This window comes from Quercus lobata, chromosome 8 (genome assembly GCF_001633185.2).
Source record: "Quercus lobata isolate SW786 chromosome 8, ValleyOak3.0 Primary Assembly, whole genome shotgun sequence".
In the NCBI taxonomy this organism is placed as follows: domain Eukaryota; kingdom Viridiplantae; phylum Streptophyta; class Magnoliopsida; order Fagales; family Fagaceae; genus Quercus; species Quercus lobata.
The window spans coordinates 24,813,995-24,829,565 of NC_044911.1; the positions used below are offsets into that span (position 1 = coordinate 24,813,995).

The 15,571-nt window shown below is 33.1% G+C and overlaps 1 protein-coding gene and 1 long non-coding RNA gene across 4 annotated transcripts; one reads left to right on the forward strand and one right to left on the reverse strand.

Moving 5' to 3' along the window:
• The first annotated feature begins 492 nt into the window (after positions 1-492).
• LOC115954644 lies at positions 493-4,349 on the forward strand. Its single transcript, XR_004083935.1, has 5 exons — positions 493-613; positions 1,849-2,006; positions 2,538-2,605; positions 3,435-3,526; positions 4,193-4,349. It is a non-coding gene; the product is annotated as an uncharacterized LOC115954644 (long non-coding RNA).
• A 7,523-nt stretch (positions 4,350-11,872) lies between these two features.
• LOC115957732 (protein FLX-like 1) lies at positions 11,873-15,275 on the reverse strand. Of its 3 annotated transcripts, none has more exons than XM_031076046.1 (5): positions 15,124-15,275; positions 13,972-14,643; positions 13,697-13,860; positions 12,659-12,735; positions 11,873-12,506 (listed from the first exon to the last, which is right to left on the reverse strand). In XM_031076046.1, the coding sequence occupies exons 2-5, from the start codon at positions 14,574-14,576 to the stop codon at positions 12,414-12,416; spliced, it is 939 nt and encodes a 312-aa protein (XP_030931906.1). In that variant the 5' UTR covers positions 14,577-14,643; positions 15,124-15,275; the 3' UTR covers positions 11,873-12,413. The 3 variants fall into 3 exon arrangements, with proteins under 3 accessions (XP_030931906.1, XP_030931905.1, XP_030931907.1); XM_031076045.1 differs by having other exon boundaries at positions 12,659-12,741; positions 15,124-15,274; XM_031076047.1 differs by lacking the exons at positions 11,873-12,506; positions 12,659-12,735 and adding an exon at positions 13,469-13,579.
• Positions 15,276-15,571: the final 296 nt, after the last annotated feature.

A 15,571-nucleotide genomic window follows, 5' to 3' on the forward strand; every position in this document is an offset into this window, starting at 1 on the left:
TTTATCACATAAGAAAAGAACAAAATGCCAACACTTCGCCCTTAAAGTGTTTGATAAAATTCCTGAGCCAAACTGAAAAAGGGGCTTTGGCTTGGAGGTATGACGCTTCCTTTCCTCTTTCTCTTTTGTCTTAATTTAAGTTTTTTTGTTTTTGTAGAGTTTCCATGTCTTCTTCTTCTTCCTTTGGATTGGATTTTTGGTATTGGACTTTATTTTTCCCTTTTTCTTTGTATGCAATTTTTATTGGATTTTAACAAGTATGTTTTTAACATGGAGATTGAGAGACTACAAACTAATGAGTAATGACCCCCCGCACACTAAGTCAAAATTTATTATTTCAACATGATTTGGTTATTATGGTGCATGCAAATATTATGTTCTTACTAACGATCATATCATGGTTTTAAGCCAACTTCAATTCTTTGTTTTTCAATGACTTTTACACTTTTTTTTTTTTTTGCTCAAAACCTAATTTCCCAATAGCAAGATGCGATTAGGCTAACTATATATTACAAATTGCAAATGATATGCTCCCATTATGCAGATGATTGCAGTGGCTAATATTGATTTTTCCTTAATTGATTCAGAGAGGGCAAAGATGCCAATTTCCAAGGTAAGCTCTAAATCCAATTTCTAATAATAAAAAAAAAAAATGCCAGGGTTAAGAAATAGAGCCTTAAAATTTATAATTGAGTAGATGACAGATGTCTTTAACTTATAAGACAATTTTCTCCTAAACTTCTCTAAGCTCAACTGGGATGGTTTGAAGTAACTACCTAATTGGTAATCCACTTGGAGTGGGTACTTTCTCCTTTTAGGTAGCTGTGAACCAGTTGCCCCATCAAGCACAATTATACATCCCTGACACTAGGTGGATGTGATTTTGATAATAGGCCTATATTCTTGAAGCTAGCATGGTATTTTAACAAGTATGTTTGATTGACATTGTGAGTACAAGCACTAGAAATTTGGTTCTTTACAGACTAATATTACTACTTCTTCCTAACATGGGTGTCCAGAACTCTTCAAGCACACAACTATTTATCTGGATGTGTTTAGTATCCCCATCACTCTTACATGTACATAAGCTGTTTGATAAAATTCCTATGTGATTTTTTTTTTTTTTTTTTTTGGGGGGGGGGGTGGGGGGGGGGGGGGGTTACTCTAGGAGTCATATTACATGGAGATTGGTAAGGAAGAAGATAAGTAAAGAATGTGATGCTATGTTGCTGATTTAATCAGGTTAAGATGTGTTTGTCGACCTTCTTTTTTCAATGTCATTTTTTGCGATGTAAAAAAATGACTGGCTAGGTTGCTTATGCCTTTAGACAATTAAAGAATTTTGAACAAAAATTACCCAAACTCATGATTTGGAATTGGTTGCTGTGGTTTTTGCTTCAGATCTGATGGTAAAGTATTGAATGTTAATAATAGGCCCTTGGTTACAAAATTGTTATGATCCAATATGTAGGTATTATATATAAAAGGTCCATATATGATTTTGGATGAGGGATAGCATGAATGGTTTATATAAATAGTGTAAAGAACTCCACTCATTTTTCTTATGCTTTTTCAGTTGAACCAGGATGGATTTTGTTTCTCCAACTTAAAACGAATGATTGGCTTTTATGTGCTACACCTATTCTTTGAACTTGCTTTCAAGTTTCATATGATTGTATTCTTTACGAAAACATCTATTAAAAATTTGTTGTTTTTTACCTTCTAGAATATGCTTTTACATACTTTATAAGATTTCGAGTTACCAAGATTTGCTATAGCTCAGTTTGTTATATAGTTTATAGTGGTGGAACAACTGAGTGTGTATTTTGGCTTCTGCAATGAAAATAGTTGGTTTAAGATCTCTAAAGACAACAATTATCTGCAAAGTTGTGAAGTTTGTTTAATGGTGGGATACAAAATTCTGTGTTGGGCAAGAAGCATAGACAACCACAAAATTTCAAGGGTGCTTAGAGATGATAACCCAGAATGGAAGTGGTGACCAGATGGTATGGATGATATAATGTATTAAGTAAATTCTATTTAGGAATGAAACTTTTTCTTTTCATATCTTTGAGTTGTTTTAGTAGTGAATATTATTTTTTTCACTTTGACATTAGAGAAACCGTTACATCAATTATAAAGTTATATATATATATTATTTTTTTATCAATATATTTTATTATATTTTCTCCTTAAAATTTTGATAGAGATGGTAGTAGCTTTAAGGCATACACATGTAATTTCTTCATATTATTCTTTTCCAATAATTTTTTCTTTCTCCAAATCGTCACCATTAGCAATTCATTACTTTTTTTTTTCTTCAAAGTCATAATACATTTAGTGTTAATTTTGTGATTTTTCATGGGTTGTCCTTGATTAATTTAAGTTTAATCTTTGAATTGAACAGTGATTTTTCCTGTTACATTTGTAGTTTTGCAATGATTTATGACTATTATGCTACTATTTTAAAGTTGAGTATAGACATTTTTAATAATGTTTACTTTCATTAAGTGTTGTTTCTTTTACATGTACATAAGGTGTTTGGTGAAATTTCTTATGAGTTCTAGAAGCCATAATACATGGAGAGTCGTAAGGAGGAAGATAGGTAAGAAATGTAATGCTCTATTGTTGATTTAATCAAGATAACCTGTGTTTGATTCTTATTACTATTTATCAATTAAAAATGTATTGTATATAAATGTTTTTTTTTCTTCTAAACTTTGTCTCATTATTTTTATTTTCTTTTTTCACCCGTCTCCACCAAATTTTAGATGCCTTTTCAATTGAACTAGGATAGACTTATAGATATACATACTCCAACTTATGGATAGACTATCCATTTGGATTAATTTGTTGTTTTTTACCTCCGGTAATATGCCATTACATCATTTATGAGATTTGTGTTACCAAGATTTTGTATAGCTCAGTTTGTTGTATTGTTTATAGTGATGGAACTATTGAGAGTGTGTTGTGGTTTCTTCAATGAAATTGGTAGGTTTAAGAATATTTGCAAAATTGAGAATATTGTTTAATGGTGTGGAACATAATTTTTTCTTTGGCTGGAAGCATAGACAACCACAAAATTTTAAAGGGTGATTAGAGATGATAACCCAGAATATGGTAGGTGGATGGTATGTTGATGCAATAGTTTCAGAATTAGTCCCTTTTAAATTTGATGATTTTTCTACACAATGATGATGGACTATTTAGTACATTGATACAATTCTTTATTATGTTCAAAATCCTAACTTCCTTGATGTGTGGCTCTAACAACCTTTCATATGAAAGCCAAGAAACTTTGAAATTTTAAATTAATAATATAGATCATATAGTCCAAACAAGATGTTCAAATTTATGATTTATGTCCCTTCCCATTCCTCTCTCTCATTTTAGATAAAAAATTTCATCGGGAATGATCCTAATATGTATATCAGATTGCTTGCAGCCTTGCAATGTTGTTGACTACAAGTATTCTCTACATGGGCTATTAGTGGATTTTGATGAGTACCTTCGCATATTATATGAGGTTTCTTTTAAACCTTCTCTCTTTTTGTGCCATTGCAATTTTTTTAATAATGATTTCTGTTTGGTTACTAAGAAAGTGTAGCAATAGAATACATATAGTTTTAGGTTTTTATTTAGTTTGGTTGGGATTTGAGCATCTTCTTTATATAGCTGTTTGGGCTTCGTTTTTTTTTTTTCTCTCCCCCCCCCCCCCCCCAAAAAAAAATCTATTTGGTTGCTGAAGGAAATAGAGTTCAAATTAGAATCTCAAATAACTTAAATTGTCGGCAAAAGAATGCAAAAATATTTATATTTTCACAACATTATTAGATTGTATGTATGGGATCTCTTATGGGCATTCTCTCAAAATTTTACACTGTACTACTAACATATGTGGTGACTCTTGACAACATCATATGCATTGAGAATTGACTTTTTGAAAATATGTAACAAATTTTTGGAGAAAAAACACCATTTTCTAATCCTTTAAGCAAATATAGATTCTAATTTAAAAGTGGTTTACACATTCCAATCATTTTAAAAGGGTGTTGATGATTTTGCTTTAAACTACTGGGATTGTTTCTCTAATTAAAGGAGTTGCTGATATTTCCTAAAGGTATGAAAGGTTTGATTTAGCATTGACAAAAAGTAGATAACTCAATTCAATTATGATCCTGCTTTCATGAAGGAAATGAGGACAAGAAGACAAACATCTCACGAGTTTCACATACACAGTTGCAGAACCAGTTCATAAACCATAGAAATATGGACTATGCAAATGGACAAATGTCCATGTACAATGATAGATTTGCTAAGAAGTGTTCATAAAAGAAATATTCAACTTGTGGTGGTGTTCATAAAAGTAACATTCAACTAGCATTGATAACATCTACTCTTCTAAGTTTATGAAATTTTACATGTACTACTTTTGTGATCTTTTGAAATTATGTTGTTTTAGGTTCTACAAGTTCTGTGTTTATTTTTATTTTTATGTGAACTTTTATTTTGAACAAATTGTTTTTATTTTCATATATTTTCAAGTCAATACCTTGAACAAAATAAATATATTTAATTCCTATTTAACTATTTTGTGCATTGCACTGGTTAACGACTAGTTATTACTTAATTTAAAACTTAAAATAACATAAATTATATACAAAAATATTTAAATATGCTTAAAAATAAATAAGCTTAAAAATAAATAAATATTAATTAATTAATTTCCGTATCTACTACATATCTTATTCTAGATTTTTTTTAAATGTTGTACTCCCGTATCCTTACCGTACCGATATCTATATCCGTATAGTCTGCTAGCATAGTGCCCGTAGAGTCAGACAATACAGATTTGGTTCTGTAATATCTATATTGGAACTCTAGAGTTTGTAAGCAACACTTTTCTTTCATCTCAAACATTTTCTGGAGTGGTGGTTTATGTTCATATTGTATGTGATATGTACAGCATATGCACAGAGCAGCAGTAATTTATAGGAATTGTGTTAAAGGATCCTAGCGTTACACTGTTGCATCCGCAGTTATTGAATTCATGTCCAAGCTGAAGTGTGCTTCTCAGGAACCCTTACTTCAAAACTTGATGATATCTTTGATGTGAAATTCCATAAGCATAGGTTCTTAATGCCTATCTTAAAGCATACACGTTCACTCTGAGGATGTGATGTTTTTGCAATCCTAGCAAGTACTGATACTGATACAGGACATCGGTACTATATCTGGTAATAGGGCAATTCTTTTAAAACTGGGTTACAATATAGCATAGGTACAGCAGATTAACAATATATATTTTACATAAATGTTTAATTAATTTTAGGTTTAAAGAAAAAACCCAAAAAATTAAACAAAACAATATTATCATTTTTTTTTTTTTTTTGTATTGTTTTGGCTGGAAATTGCAAATCCTTTTTGATTATCATTATCTATATATATTAAAAACTGAAGCCACTGAACTTCTTTTTTTTTTTTTTACTTCATGTCGAAGCTCTCACATTTATCCACATTACCCATATTTAAAAATAAAAATAAAAAACTCTTTTTCTTCCCCATAAACGGAAGCCGATAAAAAGATCTCAAGAAACAAAAACTCTCTTTCTCATGTCTCTCAAACGCAACCATCTCCTACCCAAAAATTAAACCCAAAACTCAGGTCTTGATATTGGTAGCAACTAGCAACCACGATTATACTCACATTCAACTCTCTTTTCTACCTTAAAAAATAAATAAATAAATTCTCTTTTAATTTTTTAATAGTTATTTTTAATACCCATTCTTAAGCAATAGAATTGGTCTATTGGTATTTTCTATTGTTTTCAATGAAGATATTAAAGATCTAGTTCTCCTATATATATATAAAAGGGTAACAAAACCTTTTTTTTTGTCAAACAAAATTAATTTTGATGGCCATGTTTAGATTAGGTTCTCAAGAGTCAAGACTCTTGTGGAGGTGGAGGGGAAGGGAGGGGGACTCTTAAATTAGGTTAGAGTTAAATTTTTATTTTATATATTAAAAATTAAAGAAGAAGAAGAAAAAGAAGAAGAAGAAGAAGACTCATTTCAGATTAGGTTCTCAAAACTCTCAAACTTTAATGCTCGTTAATTAGAAAATATCTAAATTACAAATTATATGATAACTTTGGCTAATTTGTAAGCCAGATGTTTTCTTTCTATATTAGTATTTTAACCTTAATGCTCGTTACTTAGAAAACACCTAAATTACAAATTATATGTTAACTTTGCTAAGTTGTAAGTTAGATGTTTTCTTTTTATGTCAGTACTAACTTGTTAATAATTAAAAGAGTTAATGGCCGACTTAAGGATGGATTCATTATTATCAAGAGGGGGATTACTTGGGGATTGGTTGCATGTTGGCTAGGGATTGAAATTAGGGTACTAGGGTCAGGGTAATCAAAACTAGGAGGATGTGGTGGTGAAAACGGCTGACCTGAAGTCTTGTGAATGACCAAAGAGCACTTGAGTAGTCTAACATCATCTACGATTGTAAAATGCACGAAGTTCATTTGTAAATTGTGGCTGTAAAGCATCAAATTTGTATTGAACCTGATGAAGATCATGGATTCTTGTCTTTGTCGAAATAGCATCATCTTAATATTCTCCATGCAACTAGGGATGGCCATACCCATTGGGTAATGGATATCCAACCCTACCCAATCCAAATGTTTCGGGTAATACCCGGTTCTTAATGGGTAGAGCTTAACCGGGTAGGGTATGGATATTACCCGAATTGTTCGGGTAGGGTATGGATAATATCCATACCTGACCCGTTAAAAAAAAAAAAAAAAAAACCTAAACCTCTCTCACTGTCACTCAGTCTCACACTCTCTTTGCCTCTCCTTAGTCCTCATCGTCACTCACTCTCTCTCTCTCTCTCTCTCTCTCTCTCTCTCTCAGAGCTCTCCAGTCTCTGCCTCTCCTCACCGTCACTCTCTCCAGTCTCCGCCTCTCCTCGCCGTCGTTTCCACCCCTACCTTCCTCCAAATCGCCGATCGCGTTTACGACCCCCTTCATGGTATCTCTCTCTCTCTCTCTCTCTCTTATAGTCTTTGTTTGTTTGCTCAAAAAATTTTGAATTCTAATTTTACTTTTTGGATGTCATATGATTGACTAAGGTGGAGCTAACTTTTTGTTTGGTTGGTCAGAAATGTGAGGAAACATTTTCATACCCACTGGTTTTCCCTCTTTTGCTAGTTTGGCTTCAAAAGAAAATTCTTTTCTGTGGGTATCTGGGTTTGACATTTTGGGAGGATTTTGTTGATAATTAGCTTTTGTTTCCTTTTCTAGATTGAATTTGTCAACTGGTGAGTTTTTTGTTCTTTAAATGTTGTTTACTTGTGTTGTCTTGTTGAATTTATCGTTTGAGTGTGTGTTAGATTTTGATTTTAGAGTTTGAATTCAGTTGGGTATGTGTCAAATTTGGTTTTTGATTGAATTTTATCAACTAGGTATGTGTTAGATTTGGTTTTTGATTGCATTAAGGTATTTGATTCTATATGGGGATATGTCTATTTATAGAGAGGAGTGAATTTGTCCAAGTTTTTTGACAAATGGAGCATGTAAGACTTGGTTTACTCAGAAAAGCAATAAGAATTTTCTCTCTTACTCAGAAAATTCTCTCTCTGTTTCTCTCTGTTTCTTGTAGTTTCTTTGATGTTTTTTGCTTGATTTGAATACTCTGTTTAGCTTCTGATCTTTAACAAAATCTTACTGAGATGGTTATGGAAGTGACATTTCTTGAAAAAAGTCGAATAATTCCTTCTGTTAATATCAATATTTATGGGAATTGCAATAGATACAAAGTATCATATTTGGCTAGATTCTGCTTTCTATTTGAATTCTGGCTTCTTCTCTTAAGAAGTTCTAGAAAGATAAGAACAAAGGAGGAAAAAAAAAAAATTCTATATTGTTAGTTAGTATTAGTTGAACTCCCCAATCCCTTACATTTCTTGATTTTGAATGTTCTGTTACTTTATTATGCCTTATAATCTATTAATAGTTGCAACAACTTTACTTGCTTATCTTCCTAGCACTTGTTATACGCTTACTTTTTTCTAACCAGGGTATTTCTTTTCTTGCATGTTGCAATAATATGGCATCAGCTAGGGAATTTCATTAACATAGAGCCCTTGGAATAGTATAACTGATAGGCCACAAATTGAATGACCCCTTGTGATAGAAATTAATTAATTAATTAGCCAAGTTATTAATTAATCAATTTATCATGCAAATGCGTGGTAGCACAAACAAATCACCAATAAACTAAATATGCAACAGAAAATAAATAACACGGTGATTTGTTTATGAATGGGGAAAACCTAACGGCAAAAACCCCAACGGGTGATTTTTAGGTCACCACTCCCGAAATTCCACTATTATCACAACAAGCAGTTACAAGTAAAGGAATCCCAAGTATCTTACTAACTTACAGTTAAACCCTTACCCCAATACCTAATTGGACTTATTCTGTAGTGACAGTTCCCTTTTTTGATGCACTGCCCCTAAGTACGTGACTAACCAATTTGATGCGTGAATCCCAGTACGCGGGTTACTCCTTTGTACGAATCCCAGTACGTGACTAACTCCACAGCAACCCTTTGATTGTTGTAGTTGATTTGCAGCAACTTCACATAGAAACACCAATAAGATCTTCAATGTTGGTGTAAAAGATTTTGCTTGGTTATAGAACCCAAGGGTGTACAAGAAACGCAGCAAGAACTCTTTCTTCTGTAGGAGGAGGGTAGGGTTTTAAAAGGAAAACCTTATGAAGCTTTCTAGGGTTAGGTTTTTCTTTTTCCCACCTCCTTTAAATAGGAGCTTAATGGGCTCTCCTATTCCAAATAGGTTTACACAAACCTTGGGTTTTCCTAGTCCAATAAGGATTATACAAACCCATAAACAAATAACTTTTTAGAATAAAAACATTGCTGGCTATAATTTGAAAACCCGTAAGCTCGATCGATCGAGGCATCTGTCGAGCTTTAATGAATCTCGACAGATCGAGCTTCGAGGCCTGCAAATTTGCACTTTTCTTGAGCAGTTCTTGAGTAGTCTTCATGTCTTCAATTTAACTATTTGTAATAATCATCTTGAACCTACTTAGATTTACCCAAATACAAATAAAGTGCGTTTTGTCAAAAGATATGCTAATTACATAAAAATATGTCCCCAACAATAACAACAAGATTTTCTCTTGCTAAGCAGCAAAAATGGATTTGGCTTCTTCTGTAAAAGTGGTTCTAGGCTTAATTGCTTTTGCAATCTTCTGGGTATTGGCGGTTTTCCTAGTTGTTCCTTTTCTACCAGTTGGGAGGACTGCAGGGTCCATGGTTGTCAATGTATATGGTTGTCAGTGATTCATTTTGCTTAAACTATCTATTGTGTTTTCGTTGTTTTCATTTCTCTGGTGGTAGTGGCAGTGGCTGTAGATCTTTGAATTTTAATTCTATATGATTACTCACATTTCTGTGGGTCATGTCTGGTGCAAATCTCTGAGACTAGTAATATTTCTTTGTTTACTCTCTACTATATACCAAATCTTGGCTTTCATATGATTATACACATTTTTTTAATTCCTATATGTTTTAAAAATGTGAGATGATGAGATTTCTTATATGGTGAAGGAGCTATTTGTCAACTCAAAGTTATAAACTTCTTATGCTTTCTTCTCTTATTTGCAATCTTTATGTTTTGATATATGAATGTGTTGTGAAGGTTTAGATATAGTGTGACTCTATTATGATATATACAAAACTTTCTTGGTTTCATTTATCACATTTTTTTTTTCATTTTTTTTATTGATTAGTTTTTTCTTTTTTAAGATTGGTTGGTTTTTATGTTATAATGTTTTGAATTAAAAAAAAAAAAAATTAAATGGGTTTCAGGTTTCGGGTAGGGTATGGATATCCATGGATAATATATTCGGGTATAGATATTAACGGGTATTGATAATCGGGTATCCGTGGATAAACTTTTTGGGTCGGGTATGGGTATACTCGATTCATACCCTACCCATGGCCATCCCTACATGCAACGTGTACATTGGCGTCGGGTATGACCAATGAGTCCACACCTGTTACTCAACTTGTGTAGTCTCTCATATCTACACTGAATCCAAACTCTAGAGCCATCATCAAGTCTTAACATGAATCTTGCAATTAATAGAAGCCATGGATAGAGAAGAGGTTGATTTGACTGTCTAACCAATGGCAGTGCCATTGGCAGATACCCATAAGGGAGAGAGATCTTATGAGAGGAGTTGTTGTACACTTTTTTCCAAAAAATAAAAAAGCGTAATCTCTTTAAATGGTAAATCTTAGGGTTTGTTTGAGATTTATTTTGCTGAAATTGAAAATTTTTTACTGAAAATACTGTAAATAAAGGTAAAAGTTAGCTGAAATAGTACAGTGAAACCTATGAAAACACAAAAAAGTGTAATAGGGCCCATGAATAGTAGCAAAAATAAGCTGAATAGTAAAATGAGCTGGTTTTTTAATTTTTGCCAAACAAACACTTAAGGTATATTTAGAATTCGCTTATTTTGCTGAAACTGAAAACATTTTACTGAAAGTATGGTAGATAAAGATAAATATTAGTTAAAATAGAATAGTAAGACTCATGAATAGTAGCAAAAATAAGTTGAATAGTAAAATAAGTTGACAAAAATAATCTAGCCAAACAAACACTTAATAATCTATTTAAATTGTAGAAATATTATATATGATCGGTACCAAAAGTTGAGTATAGAGGTCCTTCTAAAATGGGTCCAACCTAAACCTAATCAAAGTGATCTATGGGCAATTTAACAATTCCCAAAAGATGTATTAGCTCATAAAAGAGAGACCAAAACCAATGAGAGTACAATCAAAGCAGTAGATATCCTTTCGCGTGCTCCTTTATCAATGCATAAAACAATGACTTATATCACACCCAAAAAAAAAAAAAAAAAAAAACAAAAGACTGACTTATATCATCTTTGGTAAAACACTAAAACTAGAGATCCATAAAAAAGTGTGATTAGGATTTTTTTTTTTTTTTTTTTTTTTTTTTTTTTTTTTAAATTTTAAGTTTTATTAGAATGACTCTTGCAGACCATTCCTCTATCCTTTTTTTTTAGTTATGTTCCTATTACTTTTTCTTAAAAAATTCAGTTGCATGTTTATTAGATTATTTCACGTCCTATTGTAAATTCATTGCTACAGTTAATAGATTACTCTTTCTGTTTTACGTTATGTGAAAAGTAATTCATTCCTATAGTTATAAATAGATTAACCTTTCATTATCCGTTTTGTGATTCATCTGCACTTGCTGTCTTACGTTTAGTTCTTTGTGCAGGTAAAACAAGCCGTGAAAATTAGGAAGATAAGTAATGTACATCATTTGCTCTTATTTTGTACCATCCTTGAAGCATTAGACATCTCTCTCTGAAATATTTCCCTTTTAAATATAAGTTTAAAATTCATATTTCCCTTCTTCAATCTATGTTTATCTGCTGGATTGCTTAAATATGAGCTAATGGAAATCAGTACCATCTGACTCAAAGTATTCAACGAAATGCTTGGGCCAAACTGAAAAAGGGGTTAGGTAACCTTAAAATTAGATTATTTTCCCCCTTTCCAAACAAACTGCGTTTTTTTGTAACTTATCAATCAAAAAAATATTAAAAATTAAAACTATTTAACCGTCTCCTTCACTTGCCTCAATGAAATTTATAAGGAATCAAGTTCAACCTAATAGCATTTTGGACTTTTTCTTTCATATAGAAATTAAACAAAATCTAATTACCATGTAATTGAAACTCAATTTCATACAGCAATAGAAATGTAAGAATGCTTAGAACAAATGGATCAATGCACGTGCAAGAGTATAGACACGTGTGAATGATGTGATATATGTAACCGCTACTGAACAATTGTAACAATGTTAACAAGTTTTGGGGTATATGGGGAGTACAGAATAGGCCTGACCTTTACCATACCCATAACCTCCTGCTTTAACATAACAATAGCAAAGATTGATCACAGCTTCCTAGTCCCAACCGCTACGGTTGAAGACCTTTGCTACACTTCAATGTCTGCTAGAAGTAGGTACTGCCGAACAAGTTTTCCAATGTCAATTGCTTTTAAAGACCCTAGACATTAAGATATAAACAAGTAGATGAAATATTTGCATTAGTAGAGACCAAAACAAATAACAGACTGCACCTCAAGCTAATAATATGAATTGTCAATTTTTTTGGGTACAATTTCAACAAAAAAGAAGACTAAACATATGAGCAAATCTCCCGAAATGTATCATGAAATAACACTTCCACCCCAGATCTGGTGTCTAATAAGTATCAGTCCAAGAGGCTGAACACTGCTTGGCATGATAGCAACACCAGTCTATCTGTGTCCTTGAGCTCGTTGCATTTCATAGGCACTCCAGGCCCCAGGTCCAGGTGCATACTGAGGAAAATTTTCTGCACCAGCCTGTACCTGCAAGTTAAAAGGAAAGAAATAGCATATCCAGTCAGCAAGAAGACGTGAATCCAGAAGACACAGCTCATTCACTTATGCATTGATAATGAAGATAGGAACATAGTTGGCCACACAGACAAACAAAGAAATGTATAAAATGGAAAACTCACAGGATTCATGCCAAAGCTAGCAGGATAAAGATTGCCCATGTAACCTCCTTCAGGATTGCCATAATTCACATTGTAGCCTGTCCCTACATAGAATAGACTCAAAAATATAAAAATATAATAAATAAACAAAAATCAATGTGCATTGTAAAATAAAGCTCCATGGGGAAAAGAAATTTGAGGAATAATACCAGCATCATGTGATTAATGCATCAACTCAATCAAGGCAATAAAATGAAAGGAAGAATTAAATTATTACACCTTGCTGAAGTCATCAAACAAGCAATTAGGCCCAAACTAGCCTTCCTTGATCAATTACCAACACTAACAACTCATTTAATCACTTTGTTGAACAAGTGATTTGCATATCTTTTTTAAAATTTCACCATCTTACATCATGTATTGACTTGTTTGAACCTCAATCAAGATGATTTTCACTGAACCAAGTCAATGAGAATATAGCAACATGCTGCCCCCTAATTTTAATCAAATGAAAAGTTTATGAAATTCAAACAATCATACAAGGTCATGGTTATTCAATGTTATAAAGCCATGTAAGCTAAAAGACTTTTACCCCTTCCCCCTTGTTTTCTCCATTCTATCAGAAGTATAATATCCAGTAAACTGATCGAGTAATTAGACTCATTAAGAATTTCCCAAAACTTATTATATTTTTTCTTGGTAAGAAGGAACCTAGGAATTTACTTTCTATGACCACTTCATATCCTAAAATACTAAATAGATTTTGCTTACTATGACTCTTTACATTAAATAGATTTTATCACAGCTTCCTACACGTCAAGGGTCATCCTTGGACTTTTCAAAACATACAATTCTTTGTTCTCTGGGAAAGTGTTTGACCATATTGTTTCCCTGTGCTTGTCAATCTTTTTTCTCCCTTCGCCATTCCTTTTCAGGTACTGCCTTCAATAAGTTTACATTTCTTGTATTCAGAGAGGGGAGCAGGGAGGAAGGGGAAAAATCTTTGAATTTAAAACTTCAAACCAATTGCAATGAGATAGACCCAAAGCTATTGCTTACCTGGATTCCCAACAGCAGCAGCAGCACGAGCTCTCTTCTCTGCATTAGCAATCTCTGCACGGAGCTTCTCCAACTCTCGGGCCATTGAGAGCAACTTCTTCTCCATCGCTTGACCATGCTCATAATTCTCCGCATATCCTTTCTTCTCATACTCAATTGCAGCTCTATATGCCAACAAAAAGCACATGGAAATCATCAGAAAATAACAAAACCATAATTGGAACACTATAACACTTCCAAAAGAAGCAGAAGAAGATTTAAACATGAACTACTACTTTGCACGTTGTAGCTCTTGTTTCATTGTCTCAATTTCTGCCCTTAAAGCTGGAGCCCGTTGCAAATCTGTTGTAAGTCTAGCCAAATCTTGTGTCATTGCTTGCACTTGACCTGTACGCTCCTGCCTTGTAACAGTAAGCTCTTTAATATTAGCATGAACTTGATGAAGCTCAGCACGCATAGCCTCCACCCCACGGAGATCCACCTCCAACTGAACAGACTTCTCATACAATTCTCTCATCTGAGCATCCTTCTCAGTCCGCAAGGAATCGGCAAAGTGACCCATCCTTTGCAATTCATGGTGAGTAGCTTCCAATTCCTGCTTAAGGGCAACATGGGTAGCAGCTAGCCTCTGGTTATCAACCAACAACACCTGAATATCTTTATACTGAGCATCAAGATGAGCATCAAGCTGGTCCTGAAGTATTGCAGGATGAGGAGGGAGTGATCTAGGACCCATCCCAAATGGGGATTCTCTCATCTCCTCAAGTAGTGCTGGATGCGACATTGGCCCCAAACCTCTGCCAAATGGCGGTTCATGGACTGTAGGGGGTAGTCCACCCCCTTTCATTGGAAGTGGTGGTCCACGATTTCTTCCTGACATTTTTTTATCTCTCAAAATTTTTTGGTATTGTTTTTCAACAAATGGGTAATTTATCTAATTCATGGACCTGAACAAAAAAAATAAATTTCAATCACTTTGAACTTTGAAGATCTTTACTCAAAACTAACACAACTAATAATAAATTTAACCCAAAATTAAACATAACAAAAAACTCTGCTTAGATTCTCCAAGTAAAACCATTAACAACATATAGGAAAAAAACAAAAAAAACTCTAAGCCTATGTTTGTTTCAATAGAGAGAAAATACACAATAAAATAAAATTTCATATTTACATATACATGAAAACCTAAAGCCCTATCTGCCCGTTTGGTTGCCTAGAAAACTGAGTAAAAGAAACGAAAATCAGAACTCCAATTCAAAACCCAGATGTTGTTTACTTAGAAAAGTGAATTCTACTAATCCAACACCACCACCACCCCCCCCCCCCCCCCCCAACAAAAAGAAGGCTTTATTTTGGTCAGCAAAATTTCAATGAAGTGATAAAACTAATAATAATAAAAAAGATAGAGGTGCGAAATTTCAGACCTTTGGCTTTGAGAAGTAAAGGACGGTTAGAGAGATTGAATCAGAGACAGAAAGGCTTCTTATCTAATCTTCAGTTTCCAATAACCCTAAGGATCGGATTTCTTCACTTCGGAGGAAGAGTAAAAAATTAGGAGTTAAATTTGCGTAATAAGGATTTCTTTTTCTTTTTGCTATTTTTTTTGGGGTTTAAAACTGGGCCAAGACCCTAGAAGGCCCAATGTTATGAATATAGTTTTGGACCATATTTTGGTTTATCTACTATAATGGAATATTAGCCTGTTTTCGGTACCATTTTAGGGGTTACCGGTTTACTATAAATAAATAAAGGCGTAAATATACTTTTAGTCTTTATATTTTACATCTTTTTTATTTTGGTTCCTACATTTTAATTTCACCATTTTTAGTTTCTAAATCAATTAACGCGTATTACTTTGGTCCTTGCCGTCAG